The sequence below is a fragment of the Scylla paramamosain genome, chromosome 22 (genome assembly GCF_035594125.1).
Source record: "Scylla paramamosain isolate STU-SP2022 chromosome 22, ASM3559412v1, whole genome shotgun sequence".
Taxonomy (NCBI): domain Eukaryota; kingdom Metazoa; phylum Arthropoda; class Malacostraca; order Decapoda; family Portunidae; genus Scylla; species Scylla paramamosain.
Genome location: NC_087172.1, coordinates 21,773,639 through 21,793,173, shown reverse-complemented (window position 1 = coordinate 21,793,173; position 19,535 = coordinate 21,773,639). Strand labels below are relative to the sequence as shown.

The 19,535-nt window shown below is 41.6% G+C and overlaps 1 protein-coding gene across 1 annotated transcript; it reads right to left on the bottom strand.

The window, feature by feature from the left end:
- Positions 1 to 11,417: 11,417 nt before the first annotated feature.
- LOC135111830 (uncharacterized) lies at positions 11,418 to 12,086 on the bottom strand. Its single transcript, XM_064025541.1, has one exon. The coding sequence runs from the start codon at positions 12,084 to 12,086 to the stop codon at positions 11,418 to 11,420; it is 669 nt and encodes a 222-aa protein (XP_063881611.1).
- Between the last annotated feature and the right edge of the window lie 7,449 nt (positions 12,087 to 19,535).

Below are 19,535 nucleotides of genomic sequence, written 5' to 3'. Positions count from 1 at the left end.
GAATATATCCGCCTCCGCCATTTCTGCCGTGTCTTGGGAAGGCCTCCTGCGCCTGGGCGGACTGGGAGTGCCGGTTTGAGACATTCCTCGCAGCTGTCGGCGGCAACGACTTCACGGAAATACGGAAGAAGGCGTTGTTGCTTCACAGCGTGGGTGATGAGGCGCAGAGGGTGTTTTATAAGGAGCCACAGGCTATTAAGGCTACGGGTGAGGATGACTACGCGAACGCGATGTGGCAGCTAAAGTGTTTCTATCCGCCTTAAGTAAACGTCCTTGTTGAAAGGTTTAACTTCTGATGCAGAAGGCAGCGCGGAGGTGAGTCAACGGCTTAATATATGTGGCTGAGCTGCGGCGATTGGTGCATAATTGCCAATTCGGGGCACTTGTTTGTTTTCTCGACCAAGTGGTTGAGAAGACTGTTCATCCGTGGCCACGTGAAAGGTTCCTCCAGAATAACAAGCATACGAGTACGTTGGATGTGGTTGTGACGCAAGCGGAAGCGTAAGAACGCTCCATGAGGGAATCACAAGAGATGGAAGAACCAGCTTGCAACACTTTCAACTTCACGCGTGAGGGAACCTCATGGGAGGTGCAGAAAACTGCAGCCTTACAAGGGGAAAGGTAGTGAGAAGTGTGATAACTTTAAGAAGGGAGAGCACTTGGCCCGAAACAGCCAGTGCCCTGCTCGTCAATCACAGAGCTGGCGTTGTGGAAAGCTGGGCCATTGGGCAGCGTCGTGTCGTTCCTCAAGATTTCAGAAGGTCCAGAAGTGTGAAGAGGAGGAAGCTATCCTGAGTTGCACCAACAAGAAACACCTAGGACGGCTAACGTGTCAAATTGTGATTAATGTAGGACAGGAGAGGACGCTACGCCTGCAACTGCGTCCATTCCGCTGTTCCCCTTGTCTTTTGCAAAAGAACATTTCAAGAGACCCAGAGGGAAGGCGACTGCAACCAATCTCTACGGGGTAGGGAGAACGCCACTCGTTGTCATCGGCACCATAACTGCTACGGTGAGTGTTGACGGTCGTCAGGTGACGACGAATTCTTACATCGTTAATTCATGCGCTACCGAAGCATAAATTGGAGTACATCTTTTGACACTGCTTGGGCTCACCATCCACCCAGCGACGGGCGAAGTGTTTGCTGTAGAACAAGGGTGTGTTAAAACTCAGCTCGAGGGAGAGATACCCAGATGAGCTAGTACCTGACAATGGGCGTCAGTTCAGAGAGAGAGAGAGAGAAAGAGAGAGAGAGAGAGAGATGGTGGTTGTTAGTGTATCGTGATTATAGTAAAAATCACAATATATTAGAAATTTATTTCTAAGTAAGGTCTGTGTTATATGCAATATATAATATGTAAGCATTACTGAATAAGTGGAACCACCTGCGCGTGGTTTATTTATGGCTTGTATTGTGGCATTTAAAGTTACAACTTTGTCTATTTTGGTAATTATATGGGACTATTGAATTACATAAAATGTTTTAGGCAGGGAAATTTAGGGATTCAGTGTATAAATTTTTATACATGTTTAGGTTTAATCTTTAATAGGGTTGTAGGGTTGTGTTGCTTTAGCGGGATAGAGGCAGTGACTGACGACATGACGTTGTTGTTTCCGGGTCTCAGAGGAGCCCAGCTTAGGCAACATGCAGACGTGTCAGATGTATGTCCAGGATTTGTATTTTGTGTTGAATATCTCTTGACTCTTTATGCAACGATATTCAGATTTTGGTCAGTAGCAGGGTTAACTTAAATAGGTATTAATATTCATTCCAGCAATGAGAGGGTGAGATAAATGAAACATATGACTGGGTCCCGGTGGAGAATTTTGCGTCAGTTCTATACCTGTAGTGAGACGGTGCATCATTTGTATGTAGTTATTAGGATTATAATATACATTTCAGCAGTTTGGTGAAGTGGCTGGTGCCCTGTCTCCATGTGTTTATCACTGTGGGACCTGTGCTGACTGACTGATGTTATTCGGGTCTTGTGTCGAAAGACGGTGCGGCAGTGTTGTGAGTTTGCCTATTTTCGTGCAACTATTTTCATGTATTGAGTTCAGCTAAATTTTATGGTTGATTCATACACTTAGTTGTTGACTTATATATTCTGTATTTATCTTATTGTGATTTGATTTCCTGGTTTGGTTGTTGAATGATGCATTCTATATTTTCTTATTGTGGTGTGATTTCATGGGTTGGTCGTTTCATTCATAATTTTGAGGAGAAAATTGACTGTTTGGATGTTAACATGTTGAATCAAATCAGTAAAGGGATCCCAACACCGCAGATTTTTTATTTATTTATTTATTTATTTTCTGAGTAGCATTACAGTTCAACAACGCGCAATCATAGACGAGCTCAAGAAGGACAGGACAGCAGCCAAGAGGAGGTTTACCAAGAAGGTCAACATCTTCAAGGAGGCACATATAAGAAGGTCGGCAGTTGAAGTGTTGCAACAGATATACAATGTGGTTATTGCGTGTTTCAATGTAGATGATGCGGCAAACAAGGCTCTTATGGCTGTTTTGCAGAAGTCAGAACCGTGTGATGAATATGAATAGTACATGATTGAACTGAAAAATGTTAGACATGAAGTTCATGATACTTTGGTGACTGAGGTAGCAAAGGGGAAGCAGAAGCCAACCCAGGCCGTAAAGAAACTGGTGCCTCCTAAATTTTGTAGTTCTATTAGAGTATTCCCTACCTTTATCAAGGACTATGAAAGGTTAGTCGTATCTCAGCAAGGAAAAAGACCCTTATGTGTTGGGGAATTCTTTGGAGGGTGAAATTGGTGGAAGATTCGGATAACTATGATCGCATGTGGGTACGTCTGCAGGAGACTTTTGGTAATCCAGCCAAAATGATAGATTCTATTTTGGGATATATTAGAGTAACTAAACCAGTGATTGATGGAGACAATAAAAGGCTTATAAATATGATTAACACTGTGGAGAAAATGTGGTTGGACATTGAGAATATGGGTCAGTTGAACGAGCCTGAAAATACTACTGTGATTACTAAAGTGGAAAGATTATTACCGAGTACTTTGAGAAGAAAATGGGCAATAAGAGTGCAGTCTATAAAGTCTGATGGATTTAAAAGTTTAGTGACATTCTTGACTGAACAGCGTAAGGCAATAAAGTATTTACATGATGACTCGAAGGTAACTGCTAGAACTACCGTTCATGTGCTTGAACAGGGTAACTCCAAGGAGTCAGAACTTGCAGAAGTTGTGAAACAGCAAGAGAGCAGGAAAGATTTGAAAGTCAGGTGCTAGAAAGCTTAGCCAATATGTCCCTGGCTATTAATGAAAGGTTTCAGGGAGTAGCAAGTAACAGTGCCTCAAATTATGCACCCAGAGGCAATTTTAAAAGGTGTTCTGTACATGGATCTGATACTCATGATCTGAAGAATTGTAGTTCTTTTAGGCAATGGACAAAAGAGGATAAACTTCCATTTCTAAAATTTAAGGGTATATGTTACATGTGTATGAAGGAAGGATATTTCGCAAGAAACTGTAGTAAAGGATATCCATGTAGTTATTGTAATTGGGGAACAGTGTGGAAAATATCATCATTCTTGCATTCACCTTCTATTTGTTAATAATAGTAGCTGACTGTGGAAGCTACAAGGAATCATATGACAAGGAATGGAATAATATTTATGACAAGCTATGTGAACAGTGGTGATCATGCCATAACCACCCATTATGATCCAGGAAGTAATATAACATTGATCACCAATAGAATGGTACAGAAACTGGGTCTTGTAGGAACACCAATAAGTTTAAACCTAACCAAAGTTGGAGCGCAAGCAGAAAAGTTAGAAAGTTATATATACAAAATAGTGCTGAGAGATAGATTTGGTAGGGAAAGAGTAATTGATGCATGTGGCATAACTGAAATAACTGCCGCGTCAAGAGAAATAAACCTACTTCCATTTGCAGATATGTTTGGTGTGCAAGAGTGGCAACTGAAGAGACCTAGTGGACATATTGAGTTATTGATTGGATCTGATTATTGTGCACTTTTACCACAAGTGATAAGGACAATAGGCAATGTTCAACTGAAGGGTAATGACTTTGGATTGTGTATTAGAGGAAGTCTGAATGGGGAAACCAATGGAGATGTTAGTTATCATGTTCAGATAAACAATATTACTTAGTCGAAGCCTGAAGGGTGGCTTCTTATGCCTCGACCAAACCCTAACCAGATAATCGAGAAGTATTTTTTAACTGAGAATTTAGGGACACAGTGTTCTCCAAGATGTGGGGGATGTAAGTGTGGGGGGTTGCTCGCTGACAGGAAATTTAACTATAAAGGAAGAACGGGAGCTTAGACTTATTGAAAATGGTTTAAACTATGAGAAGGATAACAAGTTTTGGATCTCTGAATATCCCTGGATATCAGATCCTTGTAAATTACTTAATAATTTCCCTATTGTTGTGGTTCGATTGAAAGCAACGGAGAAAAGGCTTATACGGATAGGACCTGAATATTGTTCAAAATACCATGGTATCTAGAGGGGTTGCACAGAAATTGACAGAGAGAGATGGAGATTCATGAAGGACCCGTCTTTTACTTGCCACACCATGAAGTTCATAAACCAGAATCACAGTCGACACCAATGAGGATTGTTTTCAATTCAGCAGCATCATTTCAAGGTGTTGCACTTAATGATCTCCTTGCTAAAGGGCCTGATGTGTTTAATAATCTATTAAATGTTCTCATGCATTTCAGACAGAACTAAGTTGGCATAGTCGGGGACATCCGGAAGATGTAAAATAGTGTTAAAATATCAGAGTTTGATATGCACACTCATAGATTTCTCTAGAAATCGAGAAAGTTCCTGATCATTACATGTTAAAGACAGTGACCTTTGGAGATGAACCGGGAGGAGCAATAGCCATGCTGAAGAAAACTGCTCAAACAGTTTTGAACAGTAATTGAAGTAATTTGAACAGTAATTGAAGACTCTTATGTGAATGATGTGTTAGGGAGTTTTGATAATGCACAAACCGCAATCGAAAGGATGAGACAGGTGGAAGAGGTGTTGGAAGCCGGAGGAATTGTTATGAAACAACGGGTCATGTCTGGTGATGAGAGATGCCTGAATAAAGAAAGTTTTGGATGTCAAGCACGAAAAGGTTTTGTGTTTATACTGGAAACCTAAAGAGAATGTCATTTCATTCAAAATAAAACTAAATTTTTCAAGGAAAACCCGACAAGGAAAGATTGAGCCAGATGTTGCAGCATGTGAACTGGATGTGCGTATGCCACGCCTGTTGACAAAACGCATAATACTTAGCCAGATAGTGACTTTGTATGATCCTCTTCGATTTATTACTCCCTTTACCCTTAAGGCCAAGTATTAATGCGAGACGTACTCATGAAAGGTAGTGGAAATCAACAAAGAGGATAGGATGAACCCGTTAATGAAGTTTTATGTAAGAAGGCAAAATTACTATTTAAGGAGATGTTTTTGTTGGAAAATTTGATGTTTCACAAAGCATATAGACCTGAGCATAAGTCAGGTGGGAATTGTCTGATGGTTCAGTTACCTCTCATTTATTGTGCTCTAAGAATAGAATTGCACCTACTAGACAACTCAATATACCAAGATAATAATTATGTGATGCTGTTGTAGCCAGTCGTGTAAGATCCATAGTTGAAAGTGAAAAGTAGTACAAGTTTCAAAGAATTATTCATATCACAGATTCCTCTATAGCATGGGCCCAGATTCAAAAGGAATCATTTAAGTTTAACCCCTTTGAATGAACACTCATTCAAATGAATGATTTCAAATTCCCCACAAATCATCCTACCAATGCCACACTTAAGTAGATTATGAAACAATCATTGTACAATACACATACATCATTAATCTCATATGATCTCATGTTCAATATATCACTGGTGTATAAAATAAATGATCAATTAACTCACACTATGACCGCCCGATTAGAGCCATGGAACACTCTGCAGCCAGTTTCATCCCAGTCTTGCCCTCTATCTCTCACAAATTATTGGGCTCATAACTCTCTCTCTCTCTCTCCTTTCCTTCATTGCAGCTCCTGCTTGACTGAAGCCTTCTCCCGCCACAGGTCTATCCTCATGCGCAGCATATATCCGTGTTATCCAACGGACACCAAACTGTAGTTTTCTCTATACTCTTTTTTTTTTTAATTCTACATCCTAGATATACAAATTATCAATTTAATATTTCATTACAATTTCCACTTCACAACAGTCTATAATCCTTCTAAAAGCAATCCTAATACCAAGTCCTTCACTGCCACACAACCTATACTTGTGCATCACTTCAACCAATCACAGCTACGCACGCCTCCACCACCCACTTCCAAAGTTGCCAAAATATAATAAATAAGGATGAACATCATATATAAATAAAACGGCTATTATGATGATAATCATAATACACTCCCCCCACAAAAGTAAGTGTTCTTTCACTCTATTGTTTTTCCACTGCAGAGATATTGTCATTTTCATATCAAGTTGTCCCACATAACGTTTTCCTGATCCATTTATTTTATTCCTAAGTAACATATCTCTTGTCTTTCCATCTCTTCCCTGTATGCTGTCTACAACTTGTGCTAATTTCCATTCTCCTTTCAATACATTTTGATCATTAGTAAGTACAATGTCATCCATCTGAACATTTCTTACACTCATTTTTTTTTTTTTTTTTATGCAGGAGGGACACTGGCTAAGGGCAACAAAAAAAATGCCCACTCAAATGCCAGTCCCATAAAAGAGTCAAAGCAGTAGTCAAAAATTGATGGATAAGTGTCTTGAAACCTCCCTCTTGAAGGAATTCATAGGAAGGTGGAAATACAGAAGCAGGCAGGGAGTTCCAGAGTTTACCAGAGAAAGGGATGAATGATTGAGAATACTGGTTAACTCTTGCATTAGAGAGGTGGACAGAATAGGGGTGAGAAAAAGAAAAAAGTTTTGTGCAGCGAGGCCGCGGGAGGAGTCCCGCGGCCTCGTTGCACAAAACATGCAGTTAGCAAGATCAGTAGAGCAGTTAGCATGAAAATAACGGTAGAAGATAGCTAGAGATGCAACATTGCGATGGTGAGAGAGACGGTTAGAGGAGAGGAGTTGATGAGACGAAAAGCTTTTGATTCCACCCTGTCTAGAAGAGCAGTATGAGTGGAACCACCTCAGACATGTGAAGCATACTTCATATATGGACGGATAAGGCGCTTGTACAGAGTTAGCAGCTGGGGGGTGAGAAAAACTGGCGGAGACATACCAGAACACCTAACTTTACAGAAGTTGTTTTAGCCAAAGATGAGATGTGAAGTTTCCAGTTAAGATTATAAGTAAAGGACAGACCGAGGATGTTCAGTATAGAAGAGGAGGACAGTTGCGTGTCATTGAAGTTGAGGGAATAATTGTCTGGAAGGTTGTGTCGAGTTGATAGATGGAGGAATTGAGATTTTAAAGCATTGAACAATACCAAGTTTGCTGTGCCCCAATCATAAATTTTAGAAAGATCAGAAGTCAAAAGTTCTGTGGCTTCCTTGCGTGAAATTTTCACGCACTTTCAACCTCCTGAAGGGTTGGACGTCTATGATAATACGTGGAAAAGTGCAGGGTGATATCATAAGCGTAGGAGTGGATAGGACAAGAAGTTTGGTTTAGAATTTCATTAATGAATAATAAGAAGAGAGTGGGTGACAGGACAGAACTCTGAGGAACACCACTGTTAATAGATTTAGGAGAAGAACAGTGACCGTCTACCACAGCAGCAATAGAACGGTCAGAAAGGAAACTTGAGATGAAGTTACAGAGAGAAGGATAGAAACCGTAGGAGGGTAGTTTGGAAATCAAAGCTTTGTGCCAGACTCTATCAAAAGCTTTTGATATGTCCAAGGCAACAGCAAAAGTTTCACTAAAATCTCTAAAAGAGAATGACCAAGACTCAGTAAGGAAAGCGAGAAGATCACCAGTAGAGTGGTCTTGACGGAACCCATACTGGCGATCAGATAGAAGGTTGTGAAGTGATAGATGTTTAAGAATCTTCCTGTTGAGGATTCAAAAACTTTAGATAGGTAGGAAATTAAAGCAAGAGGAATCAATGGTAGTTTGAGGGATTAGAACGGTCACTCTTTTTAGGAACAGGCTGAATGTAGACATACTTCCAGCAAGAAGGAAAAGTAGATGTTGACAGACAGCGAAAGAGTTTGACTAGGCAAGGTGCAAGCACGGAGGCACAGTTTCGGAGAACAATAGGAGGGACCCCATCAGGTCCATAAACCTTCCGAGGGTTTAGGCCAGCAAGGGCATGGAAAACATCATTGCGAAGAATTTTAATAGGTAGCATGAAGTAGTCAGAGGGTGGAAGAGAGGGAGGAGCAGGCCCAGAATCGTCCAAGGTAGAGTTTTCAGCAAAGGTCTTAACGAAGAGTTCAGCTTTAGAAATAGATGTGATAGCAGTGGTGCCATCTCGTTGAAATAAAGGAGGGAAAGAAGAAGAAGCAAAGTAGACGAAGTAGACAAAGAAGAAGCAGGAGACATTTTTGGCTAGATGCCAGAAGTCATGACGGTAGTTAGATCTTCAAAGGTTTTGACACTTTCTGTTAATGAAGGAGGTTTTGGCTAGTCGGAGAACAGACTTGGCATGGTTCCGGGCAGAAATATGAAGTACATGAGATTCTGGTGATAGAAGGCTTAAGTACCTATTGTGGGCCACCTCTCTATCATGTATAGCTCGAGAACAAGCTGTGTTAATTAAACCAAGGTTTAGAAGGTTTAGGTCGAGAAAAAGAGTGAGGAATGTACGCCTCCATGCCAGACACTATCACCTCTGTTGTGCGCTCAGCACACAAAGTCGGGTCTCTGACACGGAAGCAGTAGTCATTCCAAGAAAAATCAACAAAATACCTCCTCAGGTTCCCCCAACTAGTAGAGCCAAAACGCCAGAGGCACCTTCGCTTAGGGGGATCCTGAGGAGGGATTGAAGTAATAGGACAAGATACAGATATGAGATTGTGACCGGAGGAGCCCAACGGAGAAGAAAGGGTGACAGCATAAGCAGAAGGATTAGAGGTCAGGAAAAGGTCATGAATGATGGGCGTATCTCCAAGACGGTCAGGAATACGAGTAGGGTGTTGCACCAATTGCTCTATGTCGTGGAGGATAGCAAAGTTGAAGGCTAGTTCACCAGGATGGTCAGTGAAGGGAGAGGAAAGCCAAAGCCAAAAGAGGGTGTAGGACAAGAGGAGGGAAGATGTGTCCGGAAGGGGCGGAGGAGAGAGGGAGGGGGAGATGTGAGGCGTGAGTATGCTGGAATGTCAGGTCATGCTGAAATGAGAGAGGTGAGGTCGAGACGAGTAGATGAGGGTGTGGAGAGGATGGTAGGGGCCGAGATGAGTGGACTAGGTTATGTATATGTATGTGAATTGTATCAATGTTTCGTAAAGTTCATGCAGGTCAGTTAGCAAATATCCCGTGTAGAGCAATAAAAGTACAGAAAAATGACCCTAAATGGATAACTGCTAGGTTAAAACATTATATAGGACGTAAGAGAAGTATATATAAGAGATTAAGGGCAGGTGAAGAATTTTTAAGGTCACAATGTAATGAATTCGTTAGAACAGTCAGGAAGTTAACGAGGAAAGCTAAGGGCAATTATGAATTAAAGGTAGCCAGCTAGGCGAAGACGGACCCCAAAGGGATTTTATCAGGTATACAAGACGAAGAATAAGAATACTATAGGTCCATTAAAGGCAACAGATGGGGAGCTGGTTAGTTCTGGGGAGGAGATTAGTAAACTTCTGAATGAGTATTTTTTAACTTTCTTCACTCAGGAAAACATGTATGATATGCCAGATAGTGAACAGGTGTTTAGAGCAGATGAGAATGAGAAGCTGACAGATATTTCCATAACTAGGGATATAGTGGAACAGGAGATAGATAGGCAAAAAAAGTTCAAGACACCAGGACCAGATGAAATATATCCCAGAGTAATTAAGGAATGCAAAGAGATTATTAGTGAGGCGTTAGTTTCTGTCTTTAGGAAATCACTTAAGTCGGGTGAGGTACCAATAATGTGGAGGCAGGCTAATGTAGTACCCATCTTTAAGAAAGGAGATAAAACTTTAGCGTCTAACTATAGACCTGTCAGCTTAACTTCAGTTGTAGGTAAATGTATTAGAGTCAATAATAGCGAGGAACATTAGGGAACATTTAGACAAACATAACTTAAATCAGTCACAGCATGGCTTCACTAAAGGAAAGTCTTGCCTGACAAACTTGTTAAGTTTTTACAGTAAAGTGTACGAGGCAGTAGATAATGGTGATAGTTATGGTATCTTATATCTGGACTTTAGTAAAGCATTTGACAAGGTACACCATCAAAGGCTCCTCAGAAAAGTTAGGGCACACGGGGTAGATGGGAACGTGTTATGCTGGATTTGGTCATGGGTTAGCGACAGGCAACAGAGAATTGTAATAAACGGCTCTAAATCCGAGTGGGGTTATATAATTAGTGGAGTGCCACAGGGATCAGTATTAAGGCCATTATTATTGCTAATATATATCAATGATTTGGATAGTGGAATTAGTAGTGATGTTACTAAATTTGCGGATGACACAAAGATAGGTAGATTAATTAGGTCAGAATCGAATGCCATCGCCTTGCAGGCAAATTTAGATAGAATGAATGAATGGACAGATAGATGGCAAATGCAACTTAATATCAATAAATGTAAAGTACTTAGCGTAGATAGAGGAAACTCACACAATAGATACACATTAAACAACCAAACTCTGGTAGGTACAGGGTACGAGAAAAATTTAGGTTATGATTAGCTCTGAACTACGTCTAGGGAAACAATGCATAGAGGCCAGAAACAACGCAAATAGGGTACTAGGATTAATTTTTAGGAGTGTTAAAAGTAGAAGGCCGGAAGTAATATTAAAGTTATACTTGGCGCTGGTCAGACCTCATCTAGACTACGCTGTGCAGTTCTGGTCCCTACATTACAGGAAAGATATAGATCTATTAGAACCAGTACAGAGGAGAATCACTAAAAGGATACAGGGGATGAGGAGTATTCCTTACGAGGCGAGATTGAAGTTGTTAAATTTAAGAGGGGACCTGATAGAAGTTTTTAAGTGGTATAAGGATTATAACAAGGGGGATGTAAGCAAAATTCTTAGGATTAGCAAACAGGGTAGAGCAAGATATAACTGGTTCAAGCTTGAAAATTTTAGGTTTAGGAAGGAGATAGGAAAAAATTGGTTTTCAAATAGAGTGGTAGATGAGTGGAACGGACTCAGTAATTACAGTGCTCGTCATAAACATTGTCGCCGGAGAAAACGGTATCCGTTTGAAGGATCAAAACGCGCGCGCTTTTCTTGGCGGGCATCAGGTGCTTTAAATTTAATTCCCCTGATTCATTGTGGTGTTCTTGGGTAACACCACGAGGCTCCCCACCCCATGGTAGGAAAAGCATCCCCATACCATTAACGAATCAGGGAACCTGACGGCAGGAGCAGTGTAGCGGGGGTCAAGGGGATCGCTGCCTGGGCGCCGGTACACGCGACCTTGACTGCTGGCTGTCACTATGAATCTTGACTCGTCGCTCCACAGCACGCCACGCCACTGCTCGATAGTCCAGTCCTTCATCCTGTCACAAAATGCAAGTCTCTTCTCTTGCTGGGCTACAGAAACCACAGGCTTGGGGCGCGCTGCATAACTCAGGTACTGGAGGTCGTCGTGGATACGGCGCGATAATGTCCTCACAGACACATTACTCAGCAATCCAAAGTTGTCTTCCCTTATTTTTCTGGCTGATACTCGTGGATTGCGTTCAAGTTCAAGGTGTACCACCCTCAGGGTTCGTAGGGAAGTTTTGCGGGTGTTTCCTGGTGGTTTCCTCTTCGCGGGTATTTTGTTGCCGCCCATTTCAGCCATGCGCCTCACGTATCGTTGAACTTGACGGACACTGACACCCGTCTGGTCAGAGATAGCCCGTGTGGAGTGCCCAGCCTTGTGGAGAGATGAGATGGCTACGATGTCATCCCGTGACAACATCTGGTAGCGCACCATTGTGCAGGACAACAGCTAAACAGGAGAGTAACTGCAAGCCAGTGTGGGGGGGTGGCGCGGGAGGACAGCAACAAAACACCCCCCAATCAGAGTGATTGACAGGCGCCTGTCACTTCTTCCCGCCTTGGCAAGCTGCCCAACACCCCGGGTGAGGTGCCAGATGTGTGATAACTGAATTTAAAGCACCCGAGGCCCGCCAAGGAAAGCGCGCGCGTTTTGATCATTGAAACGGACACCGTGGTCTCCCGCGACAATGTTTATGGCGAGCACTGTATGTTGTTAGTGCTAGAACACTGGAGAGCTTTAAGAGAAGATTAGACAGGTTTATGGATGGGGATAACAGATGGAAATAGGTAGGTATATTTCATACAGGGACTGCCATGTGTAAGCCTGGTCGCTTCTTGCAGCTTCCCTTATTTCTTGTTCTTATGTTCTTATGTTCACTTTGGAAGTTAAGTAGTCAAAGAATTTCTTATAGTCAGAGGAGTTAGGTGAGAGGTATACAGCACAGATAAATTTAGTTTGAGAATGACTCTGTAGTCGTAGCCAGATGGTGGAAAACTCGGAAGATTAAAGAGCGTGCGCACGAGAGCAGGTTAAGTCATTGCGCACATAAAAGCAATATCCAGCTTTGGATCGAAAATGAGGATAGAAAAAGTAAGAGGGAATAGAAAAGGGGCTACTGTCAATTGCCTCAGACACCTGAGTTTCAGTGAGGAAAAGAAAATGAGGTTTAGAAGAGGAGAGGTGGTGTTCTACAGATTGAAAATTAGATCTTGCAGAAGTTAATAAAGAAAAAGTTGAGGATAGTGTCAAGACACTTAGGGCGTCGACAGAAAGGCAATCCAACCTGGGGACATTTATTGTTCCCTCCCCAGATGGGGACTCCGAGGCTGGTGTAGGAGTCGCCATGATGATTTTGAAATTTTTGAGTGAAGGGTGTGTGTGTTATTAGGTGCTTGTAGTTTTGTGTGGAGGAAGAGAGTTGTCTTTAGAGGGCAATTTGTGATTGCCCCCTTGTGCTGTGAGACACAAAGGGAAATGTTCAATGAGGTCACAGCTGGGTTTATTAATAAGTTCACAGCAACCCCTGAACAGTGCTTTAGACCTCACTGGGAATAGTTACCGTTTCGGCAGGTGTCTACTGCTACTTTTGGCGCACAATTAAAGTGGGGAAATAATTCTTCATCATTTTTTTTTTCAAAAACAAATCAACTATCTTCGTCTTAAATGCATTTGACTTATTTAAGATTCCACTTTCGTCCCAAAATCCACAATGAGCTTCATTGAGAGATCGACCTAGTAGTAAATAAACCATTGTGTCTCAACACAGTCCCTTCATTGAAATCTTCACTTGGCTTAAACCCAATAGGCCGTTTATTCAAGACATTGGGAACCTCATACATCACAGTTGTATCTACAAAAGATACAACTGATTCACCTAGGATTCTGGTAAGAGACCTCTTCACCAATCTAATCAATGATTCGCTACAAGCGTTCTCCCATGGGGCATCTGCAGATCTGTTAAATAGCCAGGTTAAACCATTAAATTTTCTAAACCTAAATACTTCATGCTTATTCTACTGAGTAACCATTTCTCTCAATTCCTTGTTAGCAGACACCAACAGTGTGCCATTATCTGAGTACAGCTTCTTTGGAAATCCTCTAAGACATGTAAGTCTCTTCAATACAGTAAGAAAATTTTAGTTCAGAAATGTCCAAATTTACAGCCCTTGTCACCATGCAACTGGAAATTACTCCAAATACTTTTCTCTTCACGCTCCTTTTTACCGTATCACAAATCCATAAAGGACCAAAAAGGTCAACACTCACATTTTACCATGGAGGGCATGGTTCAAGTCTTTCCTTAGATATTTGTCCCATACACTGGGACAAATAGAGAGATGTGTAGTATCCCTGGAGAACCTGTCAACTTCGGTGGCAGTTTTGGAATTTATTTTGTGTTACAAGGAGAAACATTCTTTATAATCAGTGTACCGTGGGGTTTATTACAGGTCCACTGAGATTGTCAATTCCAACAGAAAGGTAAAAAGATCATCCAAAAATTGGAGGAAAAGTGTCCTGAAACCTCCCTCTTGAAAGAGTTTGAGCCATAGAAAAGAAGAAATACGGAACCAGGCAGGAAGTTTACCAGAGAAAGAGATGAATGGTTGAGAATACTGGTTACTCTTCCATTAGAGAGGTGGACAGAATAGGAGTGAAAGTAGAAAGTCTTGCGCAGTGATGCCGCAGAAGGTGAGTGGGTCTGAAAGTATCGGTAGAAGATAGCAAGAAAAGTAAACATTGCGGTGAAGAGAAAAAGATGTTGACGGCAATAACAATAATCATGAAAACACAGCTGAAAATCCCATTTGCTTCCACTACAGCTTGTTAAAAGTCTTCGACATGGGATGCTGAACGAAATGTTTGAGAATACGACCCCATGAATGCGTGACTTGGAAACTTGTGAGTGGCATTACTCTGTATGGGAATTTTCAAGGTTTTGTTGAGATCTTTCTTATGTGTTAAAAATGTTAGATTAGAGCACTAGAATGGTGGAGCGGCACACAGCCTGATCAGATTATTTTTCGCACTTCCCCGGACGATACTCAGTAGATAGTATCTGAGCCCAGGCGGGATAATAAGTAACTACGCACATACCGCCTCACTTTCCAGTCTTAATCGATAACAAGAAAACATCATCCAATTTACAAAATATTTATTTTCATGGTTTACACATATAATTGCAAGTTAGAGGGAATATTCACTGCATAATTTGGTGTAATCAATACGCCAAATGGAAATGACCACAAAGACTGAACCAGAAGTACTCCTCGTGATGGTTTTGTGGAGAGGCTACTCGTGTGTGTGTGTGTGTGTGTGTGTGTGTGTGTGTGTGTGTGTGTAGCCATGGTTGCCGCTGTCATTAGTGTTACTTGTGTTGCTCCTGTTACTGGTGTTACCGGTGTTGCCACTGTTACTGGTGTTACAGATGTTACTGCCATTATCAGTGTTATTAGTATTATCGCTGTTGCCACTTTTACTATTGTTACCCATAACAATCGCTATGCCACTGTTACTAGTGTTTCCGCTGTTATTTGTATTGCCGCTTTTGTCAATGTTATCGCTGTTCTCGCTGTGTGTGTGTGTGTGTGTGTGTGTGTGTGTGTGTGTGTGTGTGTGTGTGTGTGTTTATGCGCTCAACATACAGAGATTGGTCCCTGATAAGGATCAGTGGTCATTCCTTTGAAAAGATTAATAATACCTCTAGGTTTTCCAGTTAGGCGAAGGAACAATAGGTCAAGATACAAATATAAAGTTGTAATCAGAGGAGCCCAATGGAGAAGACAGGGAGACAGCAGGAAAAATTTGTGGGAGTATAAATATACTTAGAAAGCAGCCGAGAATTGCAAGCTAATCTGAGGCCTGCCACAGCCGTTGTGGCCATTATTACAGGAATTCCACATATCACCGTTGTTACCAGAATTCCCGTTATTACCATTATTGCCGCAATTGCCATTGTTTTCCCTGCCGCTGCTGCCGCCACTACCACTTCCGCCACTGCCGCCGCCGCCGCCGCCACCACCGCTGCAGCCGCTGCCGCTGCCGCCACTACCACTTCCGCCACTGCCGCCGCCGCCGCCGCCACCGCTGCCGCCACTGCCGCTTCCGCCACTGCCGCTTCCGCAACTGCCGCTGCCGCCACTGCCGCCGCTACCGCTGCCGCCACTGCCGCCACCGCTGCCGCCACTGCCGCCACTGCCGCCACCGCTGCCGCCACTGCCGCCACCGCTGCCGCCACTGCCGCCGCCGCCGCCGCCACTGCCGCCGCCGCCGCCGCCACTGCTGCCGCCACTGCCGCCGCCGCCGCCGCCACCGCTGCCGCCACTGCCGCCACCGCCGCCGCCACCGCCGCTACCGCTGCCACTGCCACTGCCCCCGCTACCGCTGCCGCCGCCGCCGCTGCCACTTCCACTGCCACCGCCGCCACTGCCGCCGCTACCGCTGCCTCCACTGCCGCCGCCGCCGCCGCCGCCGCCGCCGCCATCCTATTATTGATCCCTGTGGTACACCTACTATAATAGTTCTGATAAAAGAATATTTAGTATTGCAATAAACAGCCTGTGTCTTGCTGATTAAATAACTTTGAAATTATTTTAGTGGTACACCTCTGATGCCAATATAATCTAATCTGTCAAGTAATATGTAATGATTCAAAGTGTCAAATGACTTACAGAAATATATATATATATATATATATATATATATATATATATATATATATATATATATATATATATATATATATATATATATATATATATATATATATATAATACAGCATAAACTTTATCTTCTAGGTATTTATGGATGTTATGGGTAAATTGCACTATTGCAGACTCAGTAGAACGGTTGGCACGAAAACCATGTAGACATCCTGAAAAATTATTGTTTTTTCTCTAAATATTTTTCTAATCAAATAGATGCAAATTTCTCCAATATTTTATTGATTACTGAAAGTATAGATAAAGTTTATTAATGCCACTCTTGCTTCCAGTCTTATGTACTGGAATTTAGCGGATTTTAGTTTGTTGGGGAAAATTCAAGTTTTTAGTGTGAAGTTTGTAATTTGGGTTAGAAGCTAGTGTCAATCCTAAGTGTTAGTGTGAGTGTAAAGGCCTGTCTACACTTAGAAAAGCTGTTTGGAAGCAAAGCTTGCAAGCTGTTTCCAAACAATTATTAAGATCTTTACAAACGGTCTCGAAAATGTTTCCAAATTTTCCAACTTTTTCTAAAATGTTTTCAAACTGTTTAAATATTTTCCAATGATGTTTGCAAAGTGTTTCAAAATGTTTAAAAAACGTTTCAAAACTGTTTCGAAAATGTTTGCAATCTGTTTCAAAAGTGTTTTAAAAATGTTTCCAAACCGTTTCTAAACTTTTTTCCGAGACGTTTCCTAACTCTTTGCAAACTGTTACCATTTGGTATACAAACATTGATTTCCAGACAATGTTTCCTGTTGTGGACAGGCTTCAAGGTTCTTTTGACATGGGAGCACCTTCCAGTGCCTCACGGTGGCGCGGGAGTAGTAGTGCTTCACGCTCGTCGGTGGCGCTGCTAACGCGCGTTTGAATCTATGCTAGAGAGAATGTCAAGTGGTACGGTCAATCCGAGTCGTCTTCCGAGTTTAATATCAATTTGTATAGATCTTTGAAACAACTTGTCACACCTGAAGAGTCGAGTCAATTCAAATCATACTAAGTCGCGTCGTGTCGAGTCACAAATAGAGCTGGACCAGTGTTCTACATTAGTCGCAGCAGGGATGTGAACATCGTGCAAATGGAATTACTAATATACTCAGATCGAAAGCGTCCTGCTATATGTGATGTCAAGTGACCGCAGACACTGGGATCGTGATGTGATAGCTGCTCTGAGGGAAGAGGCTGCTGCTTCACTGAAATATACAGCTGAGAACAATTTTATTCAATATTCACCATACACTACTAGATCATTCTGTCTTGGTATTTGGGAGCTCAACCGGGGGAACAGTTTTTTTTTTTTTTTTTCGTGATATCACAAACTACCACAGCTTCAGCTGTAGGCCGTGTGCTTGTGCTGTGCCGTGTGTAAGTGTTGTTTTTGAGTAATGGAAATGTGTTTCATGTTCAACACCGTCACATAGGAAGCAGATGACATTGTTTTAATTTTTTAATGATATTATGAAGCACACGATACTTTCCACCAGTGATTCATATAACTGAACACTTGTCTCAGATTTTGTATAAACTACGACAAACCTGCTTTTAGCCAACATATCAAACCCTCTGCTAATCCATTGTAATCCAAGTTCTTTTCTAAGGCAAGGACTTATCAGAGAAAAACTTTCATCTGCCACAAAATGGTATTTCATCTAGAAATCAGATACGACACTGAGTAAATCTTGATTTTGGTTGACTCCGTTGGTAACTAAACATGTGCAGTAAGTGCAACTTACGAAGCCAGTATGGTGAAGAAAATCTTTGACTATCAGTCATCTTGCTGACAACATTATATTTCTATAGTACTTGAACTCGTACTTGTTCTTAACCCCAAAGTGTCCGATAAGTATCTGAGTAGTTTAGAGTACAACCAAAACGCGCAATGCAGTCTTGGGTCCGAGTACTCGTATTCCTGCTCAAGTACACAATATCGTGTATTTTTACTTACTCGTGTTTAGTATTTCCGTAGTAACTGTACTCAGAGTTAAAATACTCCTCAGTTTTATGAGTACTTCAAAGTATGGCCAATAAAATTCGATGGGTAGCGTAATGTTTGACTTATTTAGGTAACAATACAAATCTGTCCTTAGGGAAGACAGGTGGCCTGGATTACTTTCATTGAGGTCACGGGAGGTGTAGCCGCTGTCACTCCCACTTTTCATTATTATTATTATTATTATTATTATTATTATTATTATTATTATTATTATTATTATTATTATTATTATCATTATTACTATTATTCAGGAGGGGCACTGGCCAAGGGCAAGAAAATTATAAGAAAGAAAAAAAGGCCACACTACAGTGCTGGTTACTAAACATAATCAATAGCGCTACTCAAAAAATTAAACCTCCCTCTTGAAAGTGTTCAAGTCATAAGGAAAAAGGAAATACAGAAGCAGGCAGGGAATTCTAGAGTTTACCAGAGAAAGAGAATAAGGACTGAGAATACATCTTTCTTCTGCATTTCCTCCTTCCTATGACTTAAACTCATAAGAGAGAGAGAGAGAGAGAGAGAGAGAGAGAGAGAGAGAGAGAGATCAGGGAGGGACAGAAAAGGGGTGAGACAAAGAAGAAAGTCTTGTGCAGCGAGGCCGCAAGAGAACATAAGAACATAAGAAATAAGGGAAGCTGTAATAAGAGACCAGGCTTACACGTGAATGAAATATACCCTGTATGAAATATACCTAGCTATTTCCACCTATCATCCCAACCCATAAACCAGTCTAATAATCTCTTAAAGCTCCCTAATGTCGTAGCACTAACAATGTGATTACTGAATCCGTTCCACTCATATACCATTCTATTTGAGAAACAATTACTTCTTATCTCTTTCTTAAACATAAATATTCCAAGCTTGAACCCGTTATTTCTTTTTCTATCCTGGTTCCTGATTCTAAGAATGTTGCTTACATCCACTTTGTTATAATCCTTATACCATATAAAGACTTCTATCAGGTCCCCTCTTAACCTACGTCTCTATAAAGAATGTAAATTTAACAGCTTCGTAAGGAATACTCGCCTCGTAAGGAATACTCCTCATCCCCTGTATCCTTTTAGTTATTCTCCTCTGTACTGGTTCTAATAGACCTATATCTTTCCTGTAATATGATAACTAGAACTGCACAGCGTAGTCTAGATGAGGTCTGACCAGCGACAAGTAAAACTTTAATATTACTTGGGTGCCTTG